The sequence below is a fragment of the Salarias fasciatus genome, chromosome 14 (genome assembly GCF_902148845.1).
Source record: "Salarias fasciatus chromosome 14, fSalaFa1.1, whole genome shotgun sequence".
NCBI lineage: Eukaryota > Metazoa > Chordata > Actinopteri > Blenniiformes > Blenniidae > Salarias > Salarias fasciatus.
Genome location: NC_043758.1, coordinates 32,579,360 through 32,594,863, shown reverse-complemented (window position 1 = coordinate 32,594,863; position 15,504 = coordinate 32,579,360). Strand labels below are relative to the sequence as shown.

The window sequence follows — 15,504 nt, the reverse complement described above, 5'->3', positions numbered from 1 at the left end:
AAAAGCAGATTTTTCTAAATCCTCTTAACTTGGAGAGCCATCAATGTAAAAGGAAATAAAAACTCACCTTTATTATATCTAAAGCATCCATAATGAAGCGTGATGGAATGAATATGCGAATAGTGTCCTCAGAATATTTAGAATTCAAGGATTATTTCTTTGTATACGATGGTAATGTCAAGTCATTGCTTTTGGAATAAGTGACAATTTTTTCAAACCCATGTTGGTGAATTTTTTTTCACTTGATTTTTTTTTTTTGACAGAGTACTTATCTTTATTTGAACTTTTTATGGAAGTTTTTAACGAATGTGTGGCTTTTTACAAAGTATTGTGTTTAAAAAAAATCTAAGCAATATGTTGAATGGAGCCTTCAAACCATTTATTCCCATTCTTTTGGGCGTCCCTGAAGGCCTCACGGAGGCTTTATTGATCACTGCGCCCCCCGCTGGTCGCTTCCGGTATTGTCTCATGTCCGGTTGTCAAGGAGACGCGTCCTCTCTTGCTATCCTACTGTAGCACAGACAGCTGAAGAGGACGGATCATTTCCGCTCGTTTCGCCTTCTCCCTTTTCAATCAGCTTTAAAGCGTGAAGGCAGCAAGTTGCCGCGATGTGGAGTCGAACGTTTACTTCACAAGTCGCCCTCCGTGCTGAAAATGGCTGATCGAGCTGATCCTCGGACCGTGTGCCGCGTGCCCCGCTGACGTCAACCGGGACAAGGCGCTCCGAATAGCGGCTAGCGGCTCAGCTGAGAGCCGCCGGGAGGGATCAGCTGGACCGGATCATGGACAACTTCTTCTACCACTCGTATCCTACCTGTTTTATTCTCTCGTGAAGTGTGAGGAAAGCTGTTTCATGATCACACCTGTAACTTCACGTGAATGTTTTATGATATATGTTTTTTTTTATTCACTCAAGTCTAAGCACACGCAGAGATCCAGTGTAATACACACACACAATGGGACTTATTTTATAAATGACATGCTAACATGTTGCAGCTGCTTGATCACATCTGTTGAAGTTTTTATTTAAGTGCAGTGTGTAGATTTCTGTGTAGATTTGTGTGAAAATACAATAATCCCAGATCCATTCAAAATTCCTCAGCTGATGATCACTTGCAGAAATCCAAGGTTGGGATCTGATGGGGGCCTCGACACTGAAAGACAACTCCTGACTGAGGAGCAGAAGATGTGCAAAACGAGGGCCCGCAAGTTTTCTCTGGAGACCAACCGCCGCAGAAAGTTAGTTCACCTCTATGGCATCATGAATGTGCATTTTATGTGGACAGTGACAGACAGATGGCTGCAACCCAAACCCTGTCCAGAAAGCCAGCTCACAATAAACTAGCAGCATCTTCAGTTTCTTCCTGGAATCAGCAGACGATGCTGTGCAGGTGTAGAGTACACACCTCCTCCTGAACACAGATTATGGCTGTTTTGGGCTCAGCACAGAGAACTGACAGTGCTGACGGGATGTTTCAGTCGCGACCTGGAAATAGATCCGTTTGACCAGAGTAGTGTGACTGAGGCCACACTTCTCCAGTGACTAAATCTGCAAATCCTTTGTAGATATTAATACCCCAACTAAACTTAGGTCTCCATAGATATCTGCAAAGACTAGAAGTGACCATCCTGGTTTTGAACCTTTGCTTTGATGCAAGGAGAGCTGCACACTGCAGTGTAGCTTACTAATTTAATATCAGATACAGATTTTACTTCAAAAAGTGTGAAGATGTGCAAAAATGGACTTCAGTATGCTGCATTGTTTAAGAAATATTTTAGAGTTTTGTGCTTTTTAAAGAAAATATACTGAAGAAATGAGTTTTGATTACCAGTATTCATGGGCAAACATGTAATACGATTGCATAATATTCATATATCCGCCTTCTAATGACGATAAAATTAAAGTTGCCACCCTATGTTGTAGACAAGGTATAATACATTAAATTTCTTTTCGCATATTTGAATTTTAGGAGTTACCATGCAAGATTGTCTAATTTAACTTTGCAGTTTAATTCAGATATACATAAAAGATTAACTTGTATTAAATTTTATTACATTTAGCATAAAAATCTAAATTGAATGCGTTCACTAAATCCTCCATTCACTTGTTGCTCTGTTGCTCCCTGCTTAAATAAACCGACACTGCTCTGTTGACACTAATTACCATTTTACATGTCGAAAAAAGCAGGCAGAACAATGAGGCTGACCTCGGTCGAACCGGCTGATGTTATTACTGGACTTCCTCAGTAAACCTGGCAGAGAATACAGGCTCTGACTTATTGATGACTTTGATGAAAACATATCTGGCGGAGCTGACTCGGGTTTCTGCATCTAAAATATGGCGGGACTGGACTGACTCGGGTGAGCTGTGACCCAGGTTTCGTGCTGGCTGTCTCTTCCCCGGCCCAGGGCGCTGGATGAACGGCGGAGGCAGTGGGACATGCAGGAGCAGCAGCTGCGAGAACACATCTTACAGCAGCGCAGGCAGCAGGTGCAGGATGTGACCGAGCGCTTCCAGAGGGCTCATCTGCCTTCGTCTCAGAGACGGAGGCAATGTCAGTACAGTAAGTGTCTTACAGATTCCACTCAGGAGGAGAGGAAAATCTCCTCTGATACGGTTCATCTTCTGTATTTCCTTCAGCAATGAGAAGAAATGTCATAAATCTTGACGATGCACTCAACCACATCCGATGTACTTCAAGCATACACAGCCGGCAGAACTCATTTACCAACAACTCCAACATCAGCAGGTAAAAGAAACCAAGAATACACACAGGTTATGTTGCCAAAAGCATTTGCTCACCTTCACTTGACTGTATGATCTTTAGTGATATCCAGAGGATTTAATATGATATCAGTTTGACAGCATAACAGCTTCAACTCTTCCAAGAAGGCTTTCCAAAAGGTTGAGGAGTGTGTTTATTGGGATTTGGGACTCATCCTAAAGGTGTTCTGATGGGTTGAGGGCTGGACTCTGTGGCAGCCAGTCAAACTGGATCATCCAGGTCTTTATGGACCTTGCTTGATGCGCTGGAGAAGCATAAAACTGCTCTATAGTCCAGTGACGGTGTGCTGTACGCCACAGCATCCAACAGTTTGCATTGTATTTGGTGATGTTCAGCTTGATGCAGCTGCTGGACCATGGAAACCCTCCATCAGGCTCTGTACAGACTGGTCTGGAACTCATCTGAAGATTACATGAAGCTTACATGAATATAGCTATTGACTCTGCAGAAAGTTGGCAACATCTGCCGACTGCACACCTCAAGATCTGTTGACCCCGCTCTGTAATTGTTCATTTTTTACTTAATAGCTGAGTTGCTGTTGTTCAAAGCTGCTTCACCTCTGTTATAGTACTCCTAACAACTCACTGTGAGGACATTTCCCAGTTGTACTCATTGCATAGTTGACATCCTATCAGTGCACCACACTTCAGGTGACTGACCTCTGGACCATTGAGTGACCCATCCTGTGACTGGAAGTGATTGGAATACCTGAATCAAACGGAGAGCTGAACAAATACTTCTGGCAATATAATGCATGTTATTTGAAAACCTTAGACTGAAGCTTTCAGTATATTTTCAGGTTCACCTGCTGGCCTTTATTTATAGCTGTTTGATCTTTCTTAAAGGAGCTGCACTCCTTCTCCTAAGCCTCCCACTGTTTCTAAATCCTCCCTCCACCAAGCGCTGTCCGCCGTGGAAGCCTACACCCAACTGCAACAGGATCAGAGCAGAGCGGAGAAGCAGCAAGATCACAGTCCACAGGTATCTGACTTCTGATCGAAAGACAACAAAATCCAACTTTTGTTGGTGTTTTGTTGAAGAGATCTGAGCTTAATATTGATTGTTAAAGGGTTGGTTGTCAGCTGATAGTTTTCTGCTGTTTTCATTAGGAAATTTATTGAATTGACTGTGATCATCATGTAACTTGATAAAAAAGCTGGAATTCATCCTGGAATAACTCAAAACTGCTTGTTTTGGTCTCAGACCAAAGTTAAGTCAGTTTAAAAAGGGGCTCTGTTTACAACAAAGAACAGAAATGTCTCCAAATCAATGCAGTTTTATACAGACTTTAATAACAACAATAATACTAAGTATTATAAATATTGTGCACTTTTTATGTCCTTCTCATTTTAGTGCTTAAAAAACATGATCAATCTCAAAATTATGGAATCAGTAATATAATTATGCTCCTTTTTTATAACAGCGGCAAACACTGCATCTTTAGAACTGCGCTCGAGTATTGCTTTGAACCCTCAGTCAAAAGCTTTGACTTTGTCATGTTTTCAGAATGTCTGAACATTGTTTAATCTTAATTAATGCCTTCAAATACACCAGGCTGCCTTATGCTTCAGTGAGAAGGCCATGACATTATAAATTAAGAGGTTGAAAGCAATTCTAACTAAATCAAAGCAGGAAACAGCTACATATATTGACCTCTCGGGGGCAGCAGTGGTGCATGAATCAGTTCCTCAAACTACTCCAGATGAACTCTGATGCACAAATTCAGATAAGAGCGTGAACCCAGCTTTTGCCCTCAGTAGGTTTTCTTTAGTTTGCATGTTCTCTCTGTTCATGGAATGAAAAGACATGCATGTTCGTTACTTGGGTAATGATTCCAAAGAAGCTGCAAGTGTGACTGTTTGTGTTAACCCTGTGATGGTTTGTAACCAGGATAAATCAGGCACAGTATCGAAGATGGGTGGATTTATTTGTTGACCATCACAGAAGGTAATAAATATAACAGGAAAAGTTGGTTTGAAGGAGAACTTGTGCAGAATCAGAAATAGTGATAGTAATAGTCAGAAATAGATACAAAGCTAACATGCTCGTTGTTGAGGAATTGTTTGTGTCCAATCAATGAACACTTCCAATATTTTAGACCAAGACTGTTGAAGATATGGCCCTTGGACCAAGATTGGCCAGCAAGAGGGTCCAATCCGGCCCACCAAACCCTAAAGCAAGTTATTAAAAATGTCAGTGAAAACTGATTTTTTTTTTTTCCCAACAAATTTCTTAAGAGTCATGGACAAAACACAACACTGAGATGTTGGTGATACTGCCATGAAAGATAGCTATCTTATGGCTATCAAACTAGCCTCAAAGCCATGCTACAAAACATGCACATAACAGCCATCGAAGCTTCTTTGGACATTCCACTGTATTTTGTGCCAAGAAGGTTTCATTAAAATTGGCTTTATGTTGAGACTGAAACCTTTTTTCTCAGCAGTTACTTATGTTTAGGGAAAATATAGACATTTTCATCACGTATTGTTTGCTTCACGACAAACCAAAACTTGAAAAATTTAAATTCTAAGGGTATAATGGCACACTTTTACTGGTCCAGCCCGCTTTAATTGTCACCCCATGTTTTAGATACACCCTCAGATGTGCATTATATGTCTACAGACATTGTCTTCCACATTTCAGGGCAGCCACGTGTCGGAATGCTGTAATTCTGAGAGCCTGTCAAGTAAAGACAGCTTGGATAACGAGGACCTCGAACCCAGCACCAAGAATCCTCAGTCTTCCTTTTCATCTTTCTTCATCGGCTCGGAAAAGACCCACCCGGACCTGAGAGAGCAGAGCGATCTGTGTCCCCCAGCCGACCTGACGCCGTTCTCGGGGATGCTCCTTCTCGCCGACAACTTGGCCCCGTCAAGAAAACAGTTTGAGCCCAAGCCGAAGAAACAGGAGGACTCGGACTGGCCTCATGAGAAGATGCATATTCCCAAACCTTCTTGGGAGTACACGTCTGTTCAGAAAACAGCCAAAGCAGACACGCGGCCTGCTCTGCACAACTGTAACATCTTAGCTGTTTGTGAACTTATGAGTGATGACTCGGAGGACTTTAAAACAAACTCCCCTCAGAGCAGTTCCAGGGAACACATCATTACTACTGGAGATACGTCTGGAAACGCGACAAATCTTGAGTCCGCCTGTCCCGAGCAAGAGACTCTGTTGGATATCAAAGAGCAGAAGAACCATGATGTCAAGCTACTAAAATATCCGTCAGCTACAGAAATCCCTTCGCCTGCCAAAAATGGCAACGGCAAAGACGTGTTTTTCGGGTCTACCTCAAAGCCAAATATTTTCCTAAACGATAGCACAACAGATAATTTGGTAAAAGAAGAAACTCCTCAGCAAACAGCAGAAGACAGCCACTATCTGTCATCTCAGCGAGAGCCCAGCGCTTCCATAAACAATCTCAACAAGGGTTTAAACACGCACCACAAACATGAGAAGTCCTTCAACGCGGCGTCGCTGCAGCATGCATGCTCGTCTAATATTCAGTCTGGAACGCACAAATGTCAGGAGTACCTCGACGAGGAGGTACGAAAACTGCCTGTTTCAGAAGCAGCGTCTCGTCCGGCGTGTGAAGTCAGATTCATCAAAGGGATCCTGAAAAAGCAGTCCAAATACATGTCGGGAAATCCCACGCACGCCTGCGGAGCAGGGCACTTGATTTTTGCCAAACAGGTAGCGTTGGCAATCAGAGACAGCGTGGAATTAACCAGGGCGAAAGCAAAGGACACAGAGGGCAATAAGACTGTCAAGAAGAAGCTGCGGTGGTTTGACGAGATGCATGTGGAAAAAGAGGCCAAAGAGCAGAACATGATGAAACACGCGAGAGGCAAGTCTTCCAATCCTCCTCAGTGCAAAAACAGCCCGGAGGACCACCAGCTGAGTCTGGCTGCAGGCGCAGGGACTCCCAAGGCCGGACCCAGGGTGACCCCTGCAGCCTCTGCCCGCTCTCACTTTACAAAAGAGGCCTGGGCAGATGTTGGGGTTCAAACCGGCCCCCCGCAGGAGCGATCAGATGAGGTCAAGGTGCCACGGTGCAACACCAGGACCGGCGGTCCCAGGGTCCCTCGGAGAGAGCGCTCCGCCAGAGCCACAGCAGGTCTGGTTTCCTCGCGAACAAGAAAGGGCACCGTCATGCGACCTCAATCTGCCACCGAGGTGAGTCAGATTGCCAAAGCCCAGGGGAGGGCGATGGCGCCCCGCCCTCCTCCTCGCATGGACTCAGTGGCCGTCAAGACGGCGTACGTCTCCAAGACCCCATATGGCCTGGATCTCTCCGGTTTCCACTGCAAGCAGGCGCCGGCTGCAGAGCAGACACTGCACAGGAGCAGCTCTGATGTCTTCCTCTCGCTGAGCACTCATCACGCAATCCCAGCAGACTGCAGTGTTACGTACGCACCTCTGCCACCCTCGTACATCCCCCCCTTCTCAGAGGGCAGCTCGAAGAGCGCATCTGGCCCGGGTCATCAGGAAACTCACAACTGCGGCAGGAGAAGAGGGATGGCCGTCAGTGAGAAAGGCCTCTGTTTGGATTGCACTCCCACAGAAGATGAGATCTCACAGCTCTGGCACGACGTGCGCAGTGCCTTAACCACCAAGGACGGTAATGTATGGTTTGGCTGACAGCCTCTCAGTCAGTTCAGCCTCTGGTTTGTCTGCCTGCAGAGACGTCACCAAGATTTACTCACAGCTATTCCCGGGCTCATTTCTTTTTTAACCATTACCTTACCAAGCTGTACACAATCACAACGCCAAGTGACAACTATTTCATCCTCGCATATGTTCACCCTGATACTAATTCAGTGAATTGGTATCATTATGTTCCACATATGTATAAGATTTACATCAAAAGCCATAGCTTCATGATAAAATACCAGCAACAAGCTGTTGATCCTCTAACCCGATTCAAGGAAGACAGTCACACTTAGAGAGGAGAACTCAGATGGCCTTACAGACTTCCTGTATCTTAATTGGGTGTTATCTGCTTCACATCAAACCCGTGTCTCCAGTTGTCTGGAGACAGTCGCTGTCGGCAGCCACCATCAGACAGTAAACACAGGAGCTAATCCGCTGCTCTGAATGGAATAAATTTGATTGAGTAGCTATGTCCTTCTTATCCTATAAACAGACATAACACAAATAACTGGATTGAGGTGGAGCCCCAGCGCTTTAAATTCCATTGATCTGCATGTTTTGAGCCAAGATCTTTACTCAGAGAGGAAAAACCCTGTTTTCTGTCTACATTTGCTTTGAAAGTAAAGTATAATTTTTAACGCCTTACTGTTCGCCCAAAAAATTTGCATGAAAATTTGAAGTTTACATATTGAATTGATTTTACAATACAATTATATATTAAGAAAAACAATAATAATTTTTTTGGGGGCGGCTTAGAAATTACTGCTGTGTGTAAGCAGTGTAACAATAAGTAATCTCCACAACTCTTTCCACCTCATGATTCTGGTAAATTCCTCCTCTTCCAGCTAAAACAGCACAGAGAAGACAAGCTCCTGAGAATGGGCGGGTTTCAAGGAAGCCCTGCGTTCAGCCCCCCGGCTCGGGGAACAGGAGACCGCTCCCCACCTCTCAGGTGCGTGCATGCAGTTGTGCAGTTGCCCCGTGGGGTGGAAAAGTGAGAATACTTGGTAAAAGATCAGTGAGTGGGTGTGTTTGAACTTGCAGAATCGGCCTGGAGTCCCTTTCATGCTGCTCTTCTTTGCAACGCTGATTAGATGTGAAGATTTATGCTTCCCACAACAAGATGTACAGGATTAACTTGAACTGGCAGTTTTCACTCAGTGTTTTGGTGGAGAGTTTGTTCTGTTATGCTTATGACTTACACATCTGCATGTAGGCTATAGGTTGTCTAAATGTGATGGAGGGATACTCTATGAGTTGAAAGTGTAATAGTAATAAGAAAAAGCTTATCATATATGGCATTTCTGACAAAAATTCAAGAAAAAAGTGAAAGAAGCCAGGAGCAAAAGACCTATACGCCAATAAAATAATAGGAAAATTTGGATTGATCTATTAGATTACCCATATTAAAATAATACAATGCAGTTATAAAATACATGTCACATGATTGAAAATTATTAAAGAATTAAAAAAAAAAAGCTTATAGATGTTTTAAGGTGGTGCAGGCCTGTTGTGTGTAACTTCTATGGGCAGAAACATTCTTGCTTTGGCTTCCCCTACAACTAAAAGACAATTTACATTTAACTGATGGATCCTGATTATTAGTATGTTATTAAACCAGGTGGAATGTTGCCATTAAAGACCAATAAAAGTTTAAAATCACCTTTACTCTCAAGGTAGTAGTTGTGAATTGAACAAAGCAAGATATTCCTTGTATCTCCTGAAAGAGGGAGTCTAAGAAAATTCTGGTCTATTCACCAAAATAAAGATCATCTTGAAGAATAACATCCAGACTGCTGGCAGGACAAGATTAGTGTGTAGAAAGTCAGGAATCATACAACATTATCTCAGCCTGTTACCATTTAATTAGAATTTATGTATAACTGCATGACATCTGCAATTAAAAATTTGCAACTCACCATTTCTTATAAATAATATGGAAACAAGCAGAACTTGACCTCACAATGAAAGAGGTTTGAAAACAGAGCCCTGTGGCACACCACACCAAAGTCATCCAGAGAAAAGAATGTAACTTACTGTTTGTTTTTTGTTGTGTGTTTAGCCCTCAAAACAGACCACGCAGCTGGCCAGACCATTTTCAGTTTCTTCCTGTGCAACGTTTCCGAATAGAGGTAAAGTGGTCACAGTGTATGTTTTTAACATTTCTGTCACAGGCTTGAAAACACAATATGGTAGATGCTGGAGTTTTGTTTGAATCATGTGAAAAAAAGTCTCATTTGATATTGCAGCCAATATTCTCCTGTTTTTTTTTTTGCCTTGCTGAACTTTAAATCCTTCTATAAAGTTTTATATGAACCCTCTCTTGCCCACTCTGCATACGTTGCCTAATTGGCACAGCTATGGCGTTTCCATAATAAATAAATGGAGGGGGGGAAAAAAGAGAGAAAAAAAGGTTGAGAGCAGCTGCCTGTTATGTAACTTTGCATGTGCTCTCAGGTTCTGAGAGTACAACCCAGTTTCACCTGGCTGAAGCGCACGCTCAAGGCCTCCTGGAAGAAGAAAGGGACGCGGCGGCCGCCATGGAGACGGCGGCCCAAACACAGAAGCCCGGCCAGCAGCAGGGGCTCACCAACATTTCCTTGGAGGAGCAGAAAATCCTTCTGTCTTTGGAAAGACTCAACCACCAGCTGCACTGTGAGCACAGCACTCCAGAGAGGCTGTTTGCATTCACTTACAGAGATAATGCTCCAGAACCGCCTCATTCAGTGCAGGATCGTGAATTTTACCTGTTTGCATTCGTAGGTGCGCAGGAATACGTCGGGGTGAATTCTGGCTCACGTGGTCCTGTTCTTATCGGTGAAACCTTTGTAAGTGTTGTCAAGATCTTTGCTTTCAGGAACTCAAAGATTTCTATTCAGTTCTTTACTGTTTTGTCTTTTTTTGTTTCCAGACAGGAGACATGAAAGTCAGCCTCTACAAGCGATGTGCGTCCTCCGCCAGCAGTCGCTCCAGATTTCAGAAGAAATCCTGATCTGCAGCTTGTGTGGTCCCTGCATATTGTGCTGCAACATAATGTGTAACTAAGCACTTTATTACCCTGCAAAATAGATTTGACCAAATGTGCCTACTGCAGAAACGTCATGATCGGAGAGATAAACAGCTTTGAGCTGCAGGGGATTTATAAAAATGTGCAACTTTACTATTAAGTGATCAGACTCTAAGTGCCTGAGAAAATCTTGTAAACTTAATTCAACTTAGTTTTACCCTCTTTTTTTTTCTTCCCAATTTAGTGGAATCTATTAGCACTGAACTAAATAAAGCTTCTTGACACTGATAAACTGACTAGATTCACTCTTTCGTCAGTCAAAGCGTCTCTTTTAACGCTAATGATCAAATTGAGGCCCGGAAACGATTTGCGGAGGAGAGGTGTTGCAACGTGGAAGGTGTGTTTTTCTCTCTGTCATGGTGGCTGAACGGCTGATTACGTTCGCCCGACTCAACCTACTGGCTCAGCCAGCTCTGCCTCTGCCAGAGGGCTTCCACTGCCTGCTGCTGCGATTGTATCTACAGTCAGCTCGAGCCGTCAGCCGGATTTGGCTTTTTCAATGCCCACAGTTTCCACTTGCAGCACCGATGAAAGTCAGTATTTGTCTGAGTTCAGCTGTCAGGTGCATTTATGTTTAGTCTTATTCTTAATCGAGCACATCTCTGCTTTCCTTTTTCAAAGAAATGTTGCAACAGTGAAAACAGAAACTAAAATGGTAGGATTATGGACGTGAGCTGTGGAACCCCTCCCTCACCGGCGTGTCTGGTTTTGCCCCTCCGTCAGCCTGCTACGACTTGCTCCCATAGGCGCAGGAGGCCCGAGCTCATGTGAAGATCGAGGTTTAACTACAGGTTACTTGAGTGCGTCTTCACGGAGCTATAAACAACACTGCGGTGGTGACATCTCTCCGCCACACAGAGTCTGATCTGTGTTACCTTACACCTTATGAACGGCCCTCAAGACAGGGAATAGTTCTAGTTTTGGTGCAGGACCAGACCTGCAGCAGCAGACGCAATCTGACGGGTTTTTTTTTTTAAGCAAAATATGACTGCTTCATACCAATCAGTGAGAAGAGATTGGAGCGGTGCTTCTTCACCTGGAAGCTCGAAGGAGATATTAGAAATATTGAGTAGGAAAACATCCTAAAATCATAATCTAAACTAAATATTTCCTAAATCATTTGTTCTAGGATAGAAAAACCAGTGCATAACATGCCACAAATAAACTAAATATGAACAGAAATGGTCTGTCAGTATCTGAACTGCAGATTCAGACCACTTCACTGCGGATTTGCCCTGAATTTGACTCCTTTTGTCCTCCTGCTATTAATGTTGGGAGTCATTAGACTCCACAGTGGAGAGCGTAATGACATTTAAGCCCTAACCAGCCCAACACGCTGCTACTCATCAAGAAAATTCAAGAGTGCTGAAAATAAAGGAAGGGATTTTCACTCATGCAAGTTCAAGCTTGTGCTTTGGTCCGTTGTGAAGCTTATTCTCGCTGGTATTTAGCCCTGTTATGTTACAGTCCATTTAACATGCACTGAATTATGTCTGCTCTGACAATATAGCAGATGAAGAGAAGTGAATCAAAACATTGGAGCAAATTTGATCTAATTTTACTCCTGCAGTGAAGCAAAACACACATTGCGTGCTGTACACATAGTGCTGTCAAGCAGCAGAACTTTTTCATTAAGCTGAAAGATATACATGATTGAAATGTGCAAATGGAACTGAAGTAATTATTGTGGGGAGTCTGCATGTTTTCCCTGTGGGTGCGTTGGTTTTTCTCTGGTTTCCTGACATGGTATGACTTGTTTAGGTTAGTTTATGTCTCTTTATTGCATGTAGGTGAGAATGCGAAGTGCATTTACCTTGTTACTAACTCCCAGTTGAATGTGCGTGCTGGGGAAACAATAATAAGAAAGAAATTGAGTAGATTTTGAGGGAAGATCAGAAATAGTTCAGGTTTAAGGCAGCTCAGTTTCAGCTTGAGAGGGCCAGGCCTGTCAAATAGGGCCATAATAACCAATAAATTCAACCTTTAAAGTTTTCGTTTTTGTGTCACAGAGTGTACGTGATGAAAATGTCAAGATTTTTACAAAATCAAACAGCTATTAGTGAAAATGAAAACAGTATCAACACACAGCCCATTTGAATAATAGTTTGGAGTAAAAATCTGAGAAATGTCCAACAGACTTCTCCTGTATCTGCTGTGTGATGCAGGTTTTTGCCAACTCATCCTGACAGCATGGCTTTGAGGTTGATGCAAGTTTAATCTTTCATGGCAGTGTCTCCGTTCTTGAAGCTCAGGTGTTGTGTTGTTTCCACTACTCTTAAGAAATATGTTGAAAAATCAACGTTTTCTTTGAAATTTTCAGGACTGACAGTTTAGCAGGCTGGATTGGAGCCTCTAGCGAATGAATGCTTTCAGTTTTGATTGTTAGGAGAAATAATTTTGAGTAATAAATAGGTTTTTTTTTCCAAGAATTACTTTGACGCCGAGTAAGCCCACAAATTGAAATCATAGTCAAACAATTTTATATCTTACTTATAGCCAGGATGCTATAAATCCTATTTAGGACGCAAAAATCCTATTTTAGGTCAACATTTTTCTCCAAAACAAAATCCAAAAATGTTTTTTTTTAATGCGTGATTATTATTATTATTTTTTTTTAGAAAAAAAATTTGATCATTCATATAAAAGTAAACTGAAGCACTTGGCTGAATTAAAATGTTGTTACAAGTGTCTACAACTTTGAGATGAATGAGATGGGTTTTTTTTTTGTTGCTGTTGTTTTTGTTTTTGTTTTTTTAACTCCAGTCATGTTATGTGACTGTATTTCTATCCAACCCCTGCCTGTATTTACCCAGTAAGCCCTATAGGGGGCGCTCCAGATGCTCATCAGCCTTTAGCAACACCGTGCGTCACCGTGTCCGATAATAACACCAGGCCAAATCCGTTTCCACAGGCCGCCCCGGTCCAGCTGTCCCGCCCCGCTCAGGTTGGTTCTCTGCAGCTCTTTTGTTCCCGCTGACATGAAGCTGCAGCCAGTCAACCAGAAGGACACTTTACAGGAAAGATGAACAGTTGTTGACCAAAAGTGACCAAACCCTGCTAGGTGGGTGGTCCCCTGACTCCCCCCCACCCCCTCATCCCCCAGGGGCTGCTGGGACGCTGCAGTCTATCTCTTTAATGTGTCTGAGTGCATTACAATGATGTGAAAATGACCACTTTCATCCAGACAATGGACGTTGCTTGACTGGCAGCGTTTGTGCACAGAGCGTTTCCTCCATTGACATGTGTGACCTTTCAGTGCAATCATCAAGTTGTTGCTGTATTAATTATAATTATCTCTTAATGCACACAGAATGAGAATATTTGACACAGAGGGACACATTATAGTGCTGCTCGACTTAATCCCTGCTAGTGGGATATTTATGCTCATATTTATTTATTTCTCAAAAGATTTATTTCTCAATTAATGACAAATATGTGAAACAGTGCATGAGACACACACCCGTTTAAACACAAGCGTGTGTGTTTTGGGGAGAAGCTCCTTTTAATCTGCCCGGAGCCCTTATACAGTGTCTGCAGATATTTAATAGGGCTTCATAATCATTCATTCAGTGGATGTATGGGAAAAGCTGAAACACAGCCTCTGTATCCAAAGAGGGTGGATCTTGACAAAATGATTTCTCAATGGAAGAGGGGTCTCATTAGCATAACAATTGTGGGAACTGCATGGGTCTACTTTTCATGAGCACTGTAAAAAAGACAGAGAGAGAAAAAAAAGTAGTACCATTATTCACTTATTCATTCTGATGAGGGAAAATGTGGATTTGGATTATTGTTCAGACTCTTGGGAAAATGTGTTTGTTGCCTCCTCACCCATAGCAGGGACGTGCAGCGTGTTACAGCCCCAACCTGCTCTGTCCAGTCCGAATTTTAATGAAGCTGGACTTAATTTGAATCCCCCTCCAGACAGTAAACTTACAGATTGAATAATTACATAACATTTTAATGAGAACAAGTTTTTCCTTTCACTTTTCACAGAATTTTGCTACATTATTTAAGGTTTACTGACATCTGAGTTCAACAGTGATATTAAAAGGGCTCAAAGATGCACATTCATGATTGTTTTTCCAAATATGGAATATGGGAAACAAGAATTACAGAAACCACAATCTGATTATAACTAAATAACGTAATCTTCTTAGATAATCTATTTTTGAATTGGATGACTTATTGTACAGAATTAAGACCAAACTGTTGAAATATAACGATTGATTCACTGTTTGGATTAGGATACTGGAAAAATGAACATTTTCATTGCAATTTTTGATGCGTGTATTGTGCAGTAACTGCTGACATAAGAAACCATGTTGTAAGAATATTGAGTAAATATGTTATAAAATATTATTTTCGGCTTTTTTTTACTTTCAATAAGCAAAAATTCTGCAAAATTCTGCAAAAAAAAAACTGATTCGTTGGAATAATAAGATATTTTGATTTAGGTTTTTGATGATTTAGAAGCTAAAAATTTTCAAGGAATCAAGCAAGAGAGGCTTTGAATATTCCATAGAAATCTAAACTGTTTGGATTATATTATGTGACATTTTAGGTAAAATGCACCATGATCATCTGATGACATGATAACTTATATTACTTGTTACATTTATTTAGTATACATCAGTGAATTACACGCTAAAAATATACACAAAACTCTTAACTTTTCTCACTCTATGAATACCAGTTGTGGAATATATGGACTTTTCACTGTTTGGAATGAACTATTGAAATAAACAATTTAATTGTAGCTTTATGCACTTGTTTTACCTGTTTTTAGGGGTAAATGAGAAAAAAGGTTAGTGAAACAATCAGCTTAAAAAAAAAAAATACAAAAAATTTAATGAGTAATGTTTTGTTTTTTGGTTTTTTTGAAAAAAAAAAGTTTGATTTTAGGACTTACAACATTTGACAGACAGATAGTAGATGATGAAAGAGCTGAATATCTTTGCCCTGGTATAATGTTGACAGTCCCTGCTGTGGCGC

General features: G+C 41.9%; 1 protein-coding gene across 1 annotated transcript; it reads left to right on the top strand.

The window, feature by feature from the left end:
- Positions 1–782: 782 nt before the first annotated feature.
- On the top strand, positions 783–10,733 carry cep126 (centrosomal protein 126). The gene is made up of 11 exons (XM_030107701.1): positions 783–805; positions 1,120–1,239; positions 2,410–2,555; positions 2,642–2,750; positions 3,635–3,767; positions 5,433–7,410; positions 8,288–8,394; positions 9,505–9,574; positions 9,900–10,097; positions 10,206–10,274; positions 10,358–10,733. Exons 1-11 carry the CDS (start codon positions 783–785, stop codon positions 10,432–10,434), a joined length of 3,030 nt encoding a protein of 1,009 aa, XP_029963561.1. The 3' UTR covers positions 10,435–10,733.
- Positions 10,734–15,504: the final 4,771 nt, after the last annotated feature.

Coding starts and splice junctions, on each gene's coding strand:
- cep126 (XM_030107701.1), top strand. CDS start 783: ATGGACAACTTCTTCTACCACTC. Junction 3,768..5,432: donor AGCAAGATCACAGTCCACAG/GTATCTGACTTC, acceptor TCCACATTTCAG/GGCAGCCACGTGTCGGAATG. Junction 10,275..10,357: donor TATCGGTGAAACCTTTGTAA/GTGTTGTCAAGA, acceptor GTTTCCAGACAG/GAGACATGAAAGTCAGCCTC.